At 31.9% G+C, this 14,699-nt stretch overlaps 2 protein-coding genes across 3 annotated transcripts; one reads left to right on the forward strand and one right to left on the reverse strand.

Annotated features, from left to right (window-relative positions):
* LOC109342941 lies at positions 2,831–4,700 on the forward strand. Of its 2 annotated transcripts, XM_019581025.1 has the most exons (3): positions 2,831–3,019; positions 3,155–3,234; positions 4,005–4,700. In XM_019581025.1, exon 3 carries the CDS (start codon positions 4,051–4,053, stop codon positions 4,453–4,455), a length of 405 nt encoding a protein of 134 aa, XP_019436570.1. In that variant the 5' UTR covers positions 2,831–3,019; positions 3,155–3,234; positions 4,005–4,050; the 3' UTR covers positions 4,456–4,700. The 2 variants fall into 2 exon arrangements, with proteins under 2 accessions (XP_019436570.1, XP_019436571.1); XM_019581026.1 differs by lacking the exon at positions 2,831–3,019 and having other exon boundaries at positions 3,072–3,234.
* On the reverse strand, positions 7,910–13,297 carry LOC109342942. The gene is made up of 7 exons (XM_019581027.1): positions 13,051–13,297; positions 12,470–12,582; positions 11,604–11,956; positions 11,371–11,475; positions 10,175–11,250; positions 8,638–9,452; positions 7,910–8,537 (listed from the first exon to the last, which is right to left on the reverse strand). Exons 2-7 carry the CDS (start codon positions 12,562–12,564, stop codon positions 8,174–8,176), a joined length of 2,808 nt encoding a protein of 935 aa, XP_019436572.1. The 5' UTR covers positions 12,565–12,582; positions 13,051–13,297; the 3' UTR covers positions 7,910–8,173.

The raw sequence follows: 14,699 nt of genomic DNA on the forward strand, positions 1-14,699 counted from the left end.
TTTTCATGACATTTGATATTTTTTATGAAAATTTTAAAACTTTTATTTTTGAAGAACCAAATGTACATCTTTATAAACTATTTGATTGACATTTTGGGTCTTTATTTCATTTTCTTAAAACTTGTAAAAGAAAGGTATCTATAATAAATCAAATTACAAGGGAAACATTAATCAAATAAGTAATGACAACAACATGATATGACATACTTAATGAAAAACAATATAAGTTGGCCAAACAAATTTTGTCACCCTTGCCATCACTTCCATTTATACCTCAATTATCATTGCCACCTCACCATTGAACCCTTTTTAATTGTCAAGTTTAGGAATTTGAATTTGAGTTTGAATTAAAATTTCTATTATCCTATTTAAGGAAATTGATATTTAAGTTATAATTTGGAAGTACAAATCATTCTTCATGTATCATTTTTTTTTTTTGCTTTTTTGATTTATATATCGGAAGGTTTGAGCATATAAAGCCATTACTCTCAAATATTCCATCCACCTTTCAAAAGATGGAAACCCAACTCTAATATAATATTTTGTAATAAATTTTGAAGCGTGAGTTATATGAGTAAAAGAGATATCACATTAATGAATAATGAATAAATTAAAGTATATATAACTAACAATATTTATAAATATAATGTCTTAATAAAAGATATATATAAAACTCATTTATGTCATTATTAATTTAGTCAATTAATTACAAATCTCCCTATGTTGTTTGGGTCCCCCATTCCTAACATCTTTCACTCAAAGAAAATTACATGTAATAAATTTAGTAAAGGAACACATAAAAGTACATCCATGGGTTTAGTCATTTGTTATATCAAGGAATAATTTGATTATTGAATAGAGAGTACCAATTTTTTAAAAAAAATTCATAAACTTATTAGTAAATATACTTCAAAATTATCCATGATGAATTTTCATCACTCAGATTAAATTAGTTGTATAAGCACTGTCCCCCACCACTATAAAAACCGTGTAGTGTGATTATGTGTCCCTAATGGGTGAAATCTGTTGTCCCCCAAAACAATGTGTCACTGCTTGTAATTGGTCAAAAAATTAATTAACTATTAAAATTTTAATTTAAATATATTTTTTCAACCAATCATAATAAGCAGTAACATATCGAGTGACACACTTTGAAGTAGAACAGATGTGCTCCTAATGGTAATGGCTCACATCACATAGTAGCTTGTCACTCACAATGTTTCAATTTTCAAAGACATACTATTGTATTATCCGGATTACATGTTTCATTTTCTCTGTCGAAGTCAATTAATTTTTTATGTAATTAAAAAATCACATAAATATACATTAATATTTTAATATTATTTTATAAAGTTTAATTAATTAAGAATAAAATAAGTTATTAGACAAAAGATCGTTGTCAGGTTACTACTACCTACGTTTTAAGGTATCGTTGTTGGGAGCCACAGATTCCATGCATTCTGCACTTAGGTTTTGACATGCATCCAGCTTAGCACAACACACACAGCACCACTTTGCACTTACACTATTCACCAAGTCACATACACGTTTGTAACATAACAAAAATGTTTAGTCCACATCACTAACACTAATATCATAATGATTAATTGACTATTATTAAATAATATAAACTATATATTAGTAAATACTATTAATTAGGTGGTATATATTTTTATTTCTTTTATAATATCACACTATAGTGATATCCTCGCCTATCTTCCAATAAAACACTGCCTATGATACGAAAATATATAAGCATTAACCTATGCATTATGTGTATAAAATAAGCAAGCAAAAAAGATATTTTTTTATTGATGATTTGGTGAATATAAACAAATAATTTTAAATTCTCTATTATCTCCACCCTTAATTAGATAAATTAAAAATTAAAAAAGACATTTATCTAGACCCTAGTGAATCGCCAAATAAACAAAGAAATTAAAAAAAATTGATTTATGTAAGTGATACTTTATCGAATAGAAAACCACATATACCAAATGAGAGTGTAGTAATATAAACCAATCATTAAATTTTATTGTCTAAATAAAAACATATATATATATATATAATTTTATTATATATTTATATCTATACTATATATAAAATCAAAACAAATAGTAAACCGCTATTACATAATTTTTATATTCAAACTTTATCATTTTATAACCTCCCACATTAATAACTACAATAAACTTATGTAGATTATTTCATTCTCTTCCATCAATTTACCACTACTCTTCACTATATTAGCATATGAAGAAACATCCAACAACACTTAACAATTATTAGAGGTAAAAGATGAGAAATTTTGTATATATATCATGTTAACCACCATAAGTACAATTCTATTGAGTTTCTACATTATATTTCTTATATTTAAATTATTTTTTCTTAAAAAGTTATAACAATAAAATATTATAGTCTATATGATAAAAATAAGAATGTAACTAGATAGTAGGAATCAAGCATGTACTACTTGAATCAACGTCTGTGAGACTAATTCTTACAATGGACATTTTCTTTCATCCACAAGACTCCAATATGAGACATTGCTTAAGAAAAATCAAACATATACCACTTGAACTAACGCCCGTTAATCGATAATAGGAAATATGAATAAAGAGACTAGTGATGATAAATAGGGTGAGGAAGATTTATTTCAAAACAAAACACAACCAATGAGTGTAAAGTGCAGCTCACGGTCTCACCTACACACTCCAGCACTGAGAACTAAAATTACCAATCTACCCCTTCTGAATTTAATTTCTTTCACGCGTTACAGAGACATTTATTTATGAAACAAGAAATAAATAATACCCTTATGAGTGTACACATTCACACAGTGTAAAGAGCCAATACAGAAATATCTCTTCACACTTCTTACCCTTCTCTCTATCTATTGCCTCTGTTTCATTTCGCCCTTTGTTTTGTTCTTAACAACAACAACCCACAAACTCTTATTGTTAAAGTTTCAATCTTTCTTATTTAATCCATCTAATCTCAATGTTTTTTCATATGGGTATTCCTTATTCTTCTTCAGATAATGATTTTTTTTTATCTGTCTTTTGAAAGTTTCTATTTTTAGCTTTTCACTATTCTAATCTGCTTCTTTCAAAGTATATATATAACTCTCTGGGTCTTTTGCTTATTCTAGAGTTCTTCTTTTGAGGGCTTTTCCAGATTCTATTCTTTGAGTATCATGCAATATATTTCATCCCAGTATCTTCATTTCTGGTGTGTTTCTCTCTTTTTATTAGTTGTCATGTTATGTTGTTAATGCTTTTGGATTTTTTTGATTTGGATTATTATATGTTATTTTCAAGTACAAGCATGTTACTTTATTTCATGGTTTATTGTGGATCTTCTAGAGATATACTTTATGTTCAGATTAGAAGCTTAGTCTGTTCATTATTTATCAATTCATTTAGTTCTTCATTCCAATTCCATTTTTGTGATCTGATATGTTCTAATCTATTTTTTTGGACGAAGTTCTGTATTGTAAGTTTGTTGTGGTAACTTTACCTAGCTTTTCTGCTATTTTTATGTGGTTCTGAGAAATAAGGTTTTGTTTTTGTTTGTGTTCTCTCACTGTACAATCAAAGACTGAAAACACAGTTTATGGGTTTATTGTAGCTGAGAAAAAAAGGTGCAAGTAATTGGAAGGAAAAACATTTGCTTTTCTATATAATTTGTTTAGGATCTTTAACAACAACATTATTTTCCAGAAAGATCCGGCTTATCCGAAAAGCCGAATATCAGTTTTTTTAGGGAAAAAGCCTAAGCAAGTGGACTCTATCTAAAATGGGAGACACTGATTATTATTCTGTCTTCATTTATCCAGAAATGGATACATTAATAGCATTTCATTTAGTAATGTTCTCATGTTGTTCTTGTAAGCTTGTGTTTGTGAAAATATTCTTCTGTCATGTTGGATTGAAGTATTTGTTTATGGTATGCATAGCTCTATCATTTGGTGATTCAGAATCTTATACTTTTTCTTGTAGAGATCGTTCTTTGCATGATCACGCCATTCTCAAAGACTTTAGGATCATGGGTAGAGGTAGAGGGAAGGGTAAAAAGCTATCTGTTACCAATCACGATGATGTTGGAAGTGGCGAGGATGAAAAAGTCCCTGTGCAAAAGAGAAGAGGAAGGCCACAAAAACCGCTAAAGGATGACTTTGATGAAGACAATGTTGAAAAAATGGATGATGATAGTGACAATGTTAAGAATGGAGTGTCTAGTAAAGAGATGAAGAGTCACACTGCAGCGGAAAGGAAAAGGAAACGAAACCAACAAGTAAGAGAGAAATTAGAGTCTGCCGAGGAAGAAAGTGGCGTTGGCAATCTATCCAGTACCGAGGAGTTGACAAAATCCAGTGGATTTAGACACAACGGAAGTAGGAGGAAAAACACGCCTCGTCGAGCTGCTGAAGCAGGCGTGCAATGCAAGTAAGAATATTGCAGTTTGTGCAATAACTTCTTCCTTTTCATGTTTCCCCTTAAAATCATGAGATAGGAAACAAGGCCTAGTAATCTTTGATTTCATCCTTTTATGTCTTTATCCTTATTTTTGTTTCGTGTTTACGGGTGGAACTCGTGTAAGGGGAGTTCTATCTAGCTGCTATTCTTGTCAGTAATTCCTTTTTTATATTAAGCATGAATTCGAGAATTTATTATGCTACTTGTAGTTTTTAGAATGCCATAACATTTTTGAATTCAAATCTTTTCTGCCTTAGCTTTCCATTTAGTTCAAGTTTGATAGAAAAAGATTTATACTCTTACCCTAGTAATAATTTTTTTTGATGTTAAGACCTTGACATTTTCTTGCTACTTGTTCTTTCATCTGATGATATGCAAGTCTTAGAATAAAAGAAATAATGGCTATGCAATATAAGAGATGGCGAAATAATGTCCTCCTAACAATTGTCATTCCTAAAAATCGAATTATTGACCTTTTGATCTATATGGAGATCGGACAACAACTTATTGAGATGCAACAACATAATTCTTTATGTTAACTAAAAGTTTGAATCATTTGTTTGCTAATGCATGTGTTATACATATTTTACTTGTATAAGTTTTGGATTTTCTCTTGACATTTAGTGAAACATAATGTTTTATTTAACCTATAAAATAAATGTGCATTTTTTGGTGTATGTGGATTGTTGCCTCTCTCATCCATATATAGAATTATTGTTAGAACCCTTTTCATTCTATTTTGAGAAAGCAATTTCACATCCAAATTAGATAGTGTAAACCAACAATAATATTTAAATGTTTCCTTCATGTAAGAAAGCTTTGAAGAGCAAAAGAAATAAGGTACATGTTTTTAATGCACTATCTAAAAAAGCAATCACCAAGCTAGTAATTTAATGTATTTTCCCCTTGATTAGCTAATCATATACCATAGTATGTATTTTTTAAGTTTTTTTATTACTCTTCATAACTTCAATTTGGAATAGTTGTTTTGAAAATTTTCACTATACTGTGGAAATGTATGTTTTAACTTTTAACCCGTTTTAAAAGAACATTTCTTGGGCACTAATTTCTCAAGAATAACACTTAAAATAACCCATATATATATATGATAGTGTGAAATTTTTTATACCTTCAATACATTACCATATTAATAATAGATGATGAATCAACATTGTAAAAAACTCTTACATTATTAATAGATAAATATTAACTCAAAATTATATAGGTAAGCTCCTAGCTCTCATGAAAATTGATTTTTCCAATTGTGAATAAGTTGTTATTTTTAGTTACTTATCTATTCATGATTAGCTAAAATATGTATATATTTGTGATCAAAGCAGAAAATCGGGATACTGAAGAAAATATTATAGTTGTTAAAACTATTTCATACCGGTCGGTTCAACTTGTAAATCGGTGAATCGGTCTCACTACCAGTATAGTACAATAATTATAGCGGTCATAAATGTTAAGAGCCTGATTAATTAGATAAATGAAAGTAAGGACTATAACCAATTCAAGATCACCCTTTACCATTATAAAATACTCATAAATGAATGAGGAAAATGGTGCAAATCTAATAGGGAAATTGATGAGAATGCAAAGTATTCGTACAGCGGAAGCGATCGTTGCGCAACGTTGGCCAAAAACAATAAAATAAAGGCATAGAATAAATAGAACAGAAGAAACAAGAGAATTTGTTAACGAGGTTCGGCCAATTGTGCCTATGTCCCCGAGAGCGCTGAACGGCTACCAAGATATTATTAGAGAATAAGGATTACAAACCCTAGCACACCCTACCTGCCCATGGGGTGTTCCTATTTAGTGCTTATATCTGGTGCACATTATAACAAGGGACTTGAGGGACTTGAGTCCAATATATAACATTGATATTCTACTCTATTCTAATTCTAGGCAATGTGAGACTTCATATAATAACATATTTCAAACATTCCCAACACAAAGGAAAGGAAGATGAAACTATTAGAGCGAATAAAATGATGAGCAATATAAAGCAAATGAATGAGGCATGAAAAAGTGAAAGGAGAATGAGGTTCAAGTTGGGTAACATATTATGGTAGGGGATGAAGATAACCTATTCCAAACGGTGTCTTACTCCATGTCCCAAGCTAATCAGAGTGTTTTATTTTATTACTTTTTGCTTTTAATTTTTTTATTTTATCCACATGTTAATATATGACTGACTTGAGACAAAGAATGAAATACCATTGAGGACATGTGATCCCCATCTTATGGTAGGAATTACTTGAATGTGATTATGAGAAAATTATTGCATGTTATGTTGGTTGTTAAAGGAAGAAGATGAGAAGGGATATGAAGTAAACTTGATCATATATTCTATACTTCCAAAAGCATTTTACCACTTTTGATACAAATAAATATATAGACTAAGATTTTAAATTATAAACACAACATTTCAATTATACCTTAATAAATCATCATTATAGACCATACTAATTAGACATAATTGGTCCTATTAACATGTACCACAATAAATTATTATATAGTCCTAAATCAATTGTTGAAGACATGTTTATCATTAATTGGAATATGTGCAACAGAAATCGAGTATTATCCAATAGTTGCTATCACATAACAACTACAATTTAAGATTGATGTTGAGATAAAAAGTGTGTGGGATTCCATTGGTATACTATAGCTTATTGACTTAGGAGATTATTGAAAGCTAATAATTTTTTTTTTTCATTTTTTCCTTTATTTTTTTTTAGCAAATGTCAATTTTTACCCTTCAATATGTCATTTTAAGTTAAGAAAATTAGCTAGTTTTGCCAAACTATTTCTAATTCAACCAGTCAAGTGATTTCTAATTCAATCAACAAGCTACTCAACTTTCATCTTTTATCTAATTTCACAACTTGGTGTTAGTCATTTAAAACTCAAGTAATCTTCGGATCTTTAGTCGGTTAATACTTATCCATGTAAGAATTTGAAAAATTAATAATTCATGTCCAATGAAATTTGGATAAATTAAGCTTTAATCGAAGAATAAGTTGAGAACAAGTCAGACTCTCCCTTAAGGATAGAATTGCATAATAAATACAAGGATGCAAGTATCATTACATATGACTTTTTCTTTGTTTTTTTGATACCAATTCAGGAGTCTCATTGGTTGACAACATGCCAAAGCTACTTCTTTATCTGAAGCATAGGAATCAATATCAAGAACTATAAGTAATCTTCAGTGGAACATGCCATAAATAGAAATGCTCTGTCAAGTACATCTTGATAAAGAAAAACAAAGTTTTGTTGTTTGAAATATAAATCTCAATGGAATGGAGGAAGAAAAAGGTTCATTTTTTCCTTTGAATATGAACTAATTAAATTAAAAGGAGTACCACTCAGGTTGATACAGATGCACAATGAACTGATGAAAATTGTACAATATCACACAGCTTTATTAGTTTGTGTCTTTTCTTAGTAGGGAATGAGTTAATATACATGATAGTATACCACTTAGAAACTTCTTTCTTTATTTTCTCAAAGAGATATAAACATAAAATCTTTCATCATTAATTGATATTTTTCTTAATATTCTTGACTTAGACCATGTGAGGGGCTATTCTATTATACTCTAACATCTCAGAAGTGTGAATTATCCTATAGTGTGTAACATGGATGTATGACAGAAAAGTTCTATAGCAGAATGAATGGTTTCAATCTTTTTCATGTTCTTTCATTTTACCCTTTATATTCCTCTTCAACTTGCATCCATGAACAGGTAAGTCAGACATTTCTTCAGGGACACCTTTCTCAAATTTCAAATCTTCACCATTGATGGTGTATGTGTTCCGTTCTACGGACAAAGTGAAATCAGCAGGGTTTCTGTTAAGCTTACATAAGTTTTCAGAGATAGTATTGGAGGGTCCCGAAGTTCCTTGAGTACCATGAACATCCGTTCCACTAACTAACTCCTTGAATTTTCTTTCAAGATTAGGCCATCTGAACTGCTTACTAACTCCACCCTGCATGGCTAACTTGGAGCTTTCTCCCTTTCCAGACTTTGTCATAGTTCGATCACTGAAATCAATAAGAGTTATAAATTACTATGCTGAATGGTAGAGATGCATTAAATGTTGGATACCCATGGAAATAGTTATTTGATTTATCTTATAAGTACCTTGTTGCGGAACCAATCCTCAAGTTGTTACTGCAAGCACCAGAATAGAAGGCTCTCTGAAGCATCTGAGCTCCGACACCAGCATCGAAGAATGTAGCTGACTGCCTGCCTGGACCCATAAGGCCGGGCAAATTCATGACTGGTATGGTATGCATTGAGCTGGATTGATGAGAAGTCATGTTCATGTTGCTGCCACTTGTAGGCTGAGAAACAACCTGTCTGGGTGCAGCATCAAATCCTAGGGGTGCATTACTTGTCAATGTCGGCCATGGGGGAGATGCTTCATAATCCGGTATCAGAGTACTCTTGCGTAGATTAGATACTCCCCTGGCTTGCAAGGCAACAACGGAGGATCCATGTTCTGCAACACCCCTATTGTACCTGGAAGCTCCAGTAGCACCAAACTTTAAGGTATTCACTGGTGAAAAATAAAGTCCTTTCGATGGCTTATTTTTGGAATGTAAAACATCAAGCCCAAAAGGGGACTGAGTTTTGGTTACATTGTTTAATCCAAATTGGTTTCCACCATATGGATACAAAAAGTTAGTCGAGTTTCCTTTCGCAGGCAACACATTTTCTTCTCTTCTGACTGTTCCATTTGTCCTATCACCTGCCTGATCTTTTGCCATCTGGGTGGACTTATCGAGCAGGCTGCTTCTGTTTTCTGCATCAGGAAGAGACCTTTCATACTGGTTTCTTCCCATCAGCTCCAGAACTTCCATTGTCACATCATCATGTGCTCCCTCCCCAAGTTCCTCCATTGTCAGATCATAGAATTGCACAGTTTTGGCCTTGTTCCTGGCCCCAACAATTTCCTGCGAAACGAAAATAATTATCTTCTAGAAAACACTTTTTCTATCAATGGTTATTGTCTCAAGATTCTAAACAAGAAGGCATTCATGCAAAATGGAAAATTCCAGAGGTATGAACTTCATTTTCGTAGTTATGATTCATGCTAACAAATAAACTGAGAAGGGTCATTGCTTGAGCAATGCATAAATTATTTCTTCCTTGCCTGGACAGTTATGAAAGTTATTAACAAATAATTAAGCTACATGTGGATGCATAATAAAATTTATATAAACTATAGAGTTCATAAATGCTTGATGGTGTACAATATTAGTTCTACTCTTGAAGAGTTAGATAAATCTACAAATTAGCTTACTATCTATTCAATTTTAGGTTCATGAAATCAAAACTGTTCACAATGTAAATATTTCAAGAAACTATGCACATAATTGATTATAATACTAAGATATGTTGTTGCTCAAACAAAGTGTTCACAAAATGGAAATTATAGGCAGGGCCAGTAAAATCAAATGGAAACAAGTCAAACAATTAAAACCAATCTCCATGATAAATCTAACATGATACTCTTAATATTCTGAAATAAAATGACAAAATAAAGAAATAACACCATTTGCTGGTCATGGAAGTGAATCCCATTTTAATCCTGGAAGTTATATATATACATATATATATATATATATTCCTTTTATTACTAAAATAATTTGAAAAGGGGAATTTTGGTACTTACTTCAAGATGAACTCCTTTTCCGGAAATAGCATTTGTAATGTGCCTAGAAGCTGTGAAAATATTGGGTTCACTGTCTTCCCTTGTGAGATGATGTTTTGAACTGCCCTCTGTTAATGACAAAGGTCGCCAATTTTTTGTTTGACGGATACTCTTTTTGCTGGAAGCCTCTACAGAGGAATAGCAGTTTAAAGAAAGATGCAGTCCGTCTTCCGATCCTTCTCCATTTGGTGCACCTTGTGCTGAAGAAATTGAAACAGATGCTGGCATATTTGGTAAAACTTTTTCCCTTGTATGCGCAAATGCATCTTCAACTAGCTTGTCATTTTTCCAGCAGGATAAGTAATCCAATTCCTCATCAACTTGCAACATTTTCCCTTTTCCCCTGGACAAATTGCTTTCATTTTCTATTCTGGGGGCATCTAAAGCAAAATTATCCATTCCTTTCTCAGTGGATGCACCTTCCTTCTCTGTAATACCCTTCTCACCCATGATATCTCTTCTCTCAAGTTCAGGTTTATGCTGGTGGCCCTTCATGCCATCTTGTAAACTCGTTCCCACAAGAACATCTTCAGATATATTATTCAGAACAGTGTCATTTGTTCTGGCATCTCCCTGTGGGTTTTGAACTTCATTTTCAATCCTCTGGAAGCACATATATGCAGGTTTCTTACTCTCTTCATCAGCAAGAAACTTCCTTTTTCTACCCCTTTTTCTAAAAGTCATCATGCCTTCTTGAACATCCACTCTATCTGGTAAAGTTGACGGCGCCTGTGAGTCTGCAGGCACATTACAAGGAGGATGTGATGCTGATCTCTGTCCAGCAATTTGTTCAGGCCTTGGCTCTTGATGATTTTCACTTAATAAATCAGTAATTAAGCGCATCTTTCGATGTTTCTTATGAGTCGACTTTGCTGGACGATGATCCTGAATACCATCTTTGGCAATGTTGCCTGTATTTCCCATAGGCACAGCATCACTACAAGCAACTGACTCTGGAGGAAGGTGCCCAGTTGGGTGCTCAATGTTGACATTTCTAGCAACTAGCTCAATGTCAGAAACTTCATCACCTTCGTGCACTGTCTCAAGAAAAAAATTATTCTCAGTTTGACTCTTTGAAATCTTAACAACATTTTGTAAAGTAATTTTGATATAAATACTAATTGCATGACTGATAAATTCTATTCCACTGAACATACCTCTTTTTTTTTCATGTACTTCTTGTTCAAGGCCTAGGCAAATTTCTGATGATGGAATACTTGATACTTCAAGATTGACATTATTTTCCGAGCCAATCTCAGGGTCTGAAGAGAAAACAGAGAAAATTAAGCCTTATACTATACATTTGTAAACAAGATACTCTTATAGAAGTGATCATCCTTAGATGTTTTTCTGCCAAGTAAAACTTCAACATTTTTTTCTTTCTCATTACCTATTGGTAAGCAATCACTGTCCCAACTTAGATCAATAGGTATATTCAAATCGATATCTCTCATGACGGCAATACTTTCAGCCACTGGAGGTTGCTGAATATCAGAACTGATAATAACTGCATCACCACAACTGCTATCGGATCCACCTCCAGTACTGCAACAATTAAAATCTGTTCGATCATCTTTATTTCCATTGCCCTCAGCAGCAGTTGCTTGTTGACAAATGTCACAAGCCCACCATCTGAATTTCGGTACATCCAATGGTGGAAATGATGGTCGTTTGTCAGACTCATGCACACGAAAAGGCCAATTTTTCTTCCAGTCTATATTACGCATATTAGATACATAGCCACTGAATTAAGCAAAAGATGTGTTAAAGAAACTGAATTCCACATAAGACAAGTTATGTTAGAATTTAAAACAAATTGTGCATATCATATCCAAAATTACAAGAAACCTTTATCAAACTTAAACCCTTCATACATAATTGTGTAATCTCCACAAATTCTTTGATTAGGATTCAGTGGCATTTGACTCTTTATGATAATCCTATGCTTCAACATATTAATTAATTGGCTTCTAACTTAAAATACTTATATTTGTAAATCTTTAAATCTCCTATAATGAAAAAAGTTACATCAGCATCTCACATATCATCTTAGAAGAATAATGTAAATAAACTTCAGACATCAGCACAAGATACCATAAACGAAATAACTGAAGGACAACAAACTGTATAACTCAATGATATAAAAGTTATTTTTTTACTTAAAAAAAAGAGTTTTTATAAAGCTATATAGTCTGAGAAGGAGAAACTATAATTTGATCTCGACAAAACTAGTAGGAATATGAAGCAAAAGCTCACCGTAGAGAAAAATGTTCACATTCGGTTGTATCAGTGTTATCTATAGAATTGTTTAGATCGATAGAGATTGACTCAACCCGGATGAACGAGCCCATGAACTTGATATAGTTTCCCTATTCATAAAAGTATCAGATATTAAAATTTTAAACGGAAATAAATGGTCCCAATAATCAAATCCAGCTACCACTAATCAAAACAATTTGATGGGTCTAAACACGTGTAAGGAAAACACAGGAAATATATATATATATATACATACATATATATATACACAAGAGAATATCATTAGCAAAGAGTTGATCCAAAGCTGCACTAACGAATGAATAGGAAAGTAAAGCTAAACGAAGCAAAAATTGAAGGTAAAGTAATATAAAACTAATGAATCATCCATGCACAGTAATTAATCACATAAAATGACAACCTCCTCAAAATAATGAAAGCACTTAAACACTACTTTTCAATTCAATAAACCCAACAAATAACATAAAGTCAAGGTAATTTAATCTAAGGTTTGAATCAGAACAATACAATCCAATAAGAGAGAACAATCTGAACAATAATCGGAAAAAATAATAACTCACCTAGAAGACCAACCCAGAAATGATTCCTCCCAGTTGGGGAGAACCGATTCTATACAGTTTTTTGATTAAACGATAGCAAAAGATAGAGGAAACAACGAAGGTTCAACACAGTGAAGCTCAGAGATTGGATTCTCAGCTCAAACGAGTAGAATTTGAGTGCGAAAAAAGGATAGAAACCCTAGAAAGAGAAAGATAAGGGGTTTTCGATACTTTAGAGAGAGAAAAGTTAAGTTTGCGATGGAGAGAGAATAATTGTTTGATGTATAAATCTGATCCATTTATGAAGAGACATAAAAATTGTAAATGTAGAGAGAGAAAAGAAGGAGAGAGAAGAGGTCAACCAATGCGAAAGCGCCACGTTTCGGACAAAATTCTGTTTACACCTACGTAAGGAAACCCTAGAAACGGAAGGGTAAAAAACAATGGTGGCGCGCTGAAGTTGTACGTGTCTTACACGCGCTATTTTTGGGTGCTTTAAGATATATTTTTGGACATCGAACAAAGATATGATGATCCAAATTATTTACGTGTAATGAAAATATATTATATTAATTAAAAAATTTAAACATAATATTATTATTTTTGCTTTATAATCATTGACATGATATGAGATAAGATTTGAGACAATAGATTAATATTCGATTAGACATGACATATACCTCGATTATCATTGGTGCGTGGTGAACACTCATGCAGTTGGATTGTGGTTGTAGGTGGAATGATTCCAAACCCTAGGTCTCTCTTTTTATGGAAGGTAAAACGGAGGCATAACCCTAACCAACGTTATAAGAACAACAGAAAGGTTTGGCTTCGATTACAACAATGATTTTTCCGAATTTAGAATTTTCAAGCATGGACATTTTTTATTTTTTTGATATTGTATTGAAGTGCTGTTTTAATTAGTTGATTACAATACCTACTAGAATACTAGATATTCTATAATTTGCATCAATGCATGAATGCCATGTGTCAAATTTTGTATATGTACACGATTATTAGAATCAAATTTGGCATGTAACATCGTAAGAAAGTGGTAGGTGGCACATCCTAAGAAAGTTTCTCTAAAATCAGGCTTTACCTTTTTCTTTTCTTTTTTCCTTATCTATATACCACCCCAACTACTCAATTTATGTGTACAAATTTCTAGACCTAATTTTCGGGTTTATATAAATATAAACATGTTATAGGTTCAGTTTTTGTTCTATATATTGAAACGATGTGTTTTATATGATAGAAATAAAACTTATATAGTCATTCTACATTTTAAAAATATTTAATCTTTAATTGTTGGTCGAGAACATTCTTAATGCACAAAGACAAAATATGTTATTATTCTCCTTACAATTTTTAAAGTAATTATAGCTCTTTCTACTAATCAGAAACAAGAAAATCTAGTACTTTTTGTTTGACTGCACTTTTTTATAGGAATATTTAAGAGTACTTTTGATTTTTGAAATGATACGATAGAGTTAAATGTTGAGTTTATGAATCTTGTAATAAAAGGAATATTTCCAATTTCAGGCAATGCATTTTATGTACATCGTTTGAAACAATTTGTGGCTGATAGAGAGGACAATATTTGCAGAAAGAAGAATCATTGACCGAGTATGTAGCTGTTGCATTGTCAGTTTATGTAAATTCTTAATTTA

The sequence above is a fragment of the Lupinus angustifolius genome, chromosome LG03, assembly GCF_001865875.1.
Source record: "Lupinus angustifolius cultivar Tanjil chromosome LG03, LupAngTanjil_v1.0, whole genome shotgun sequence".
NCBI lineage: Eukaryota > Viridiplantae > Streptophyta > Magnoliopsida > Fabales > Fabaceae > Lupinus > Lupinus angustifolius.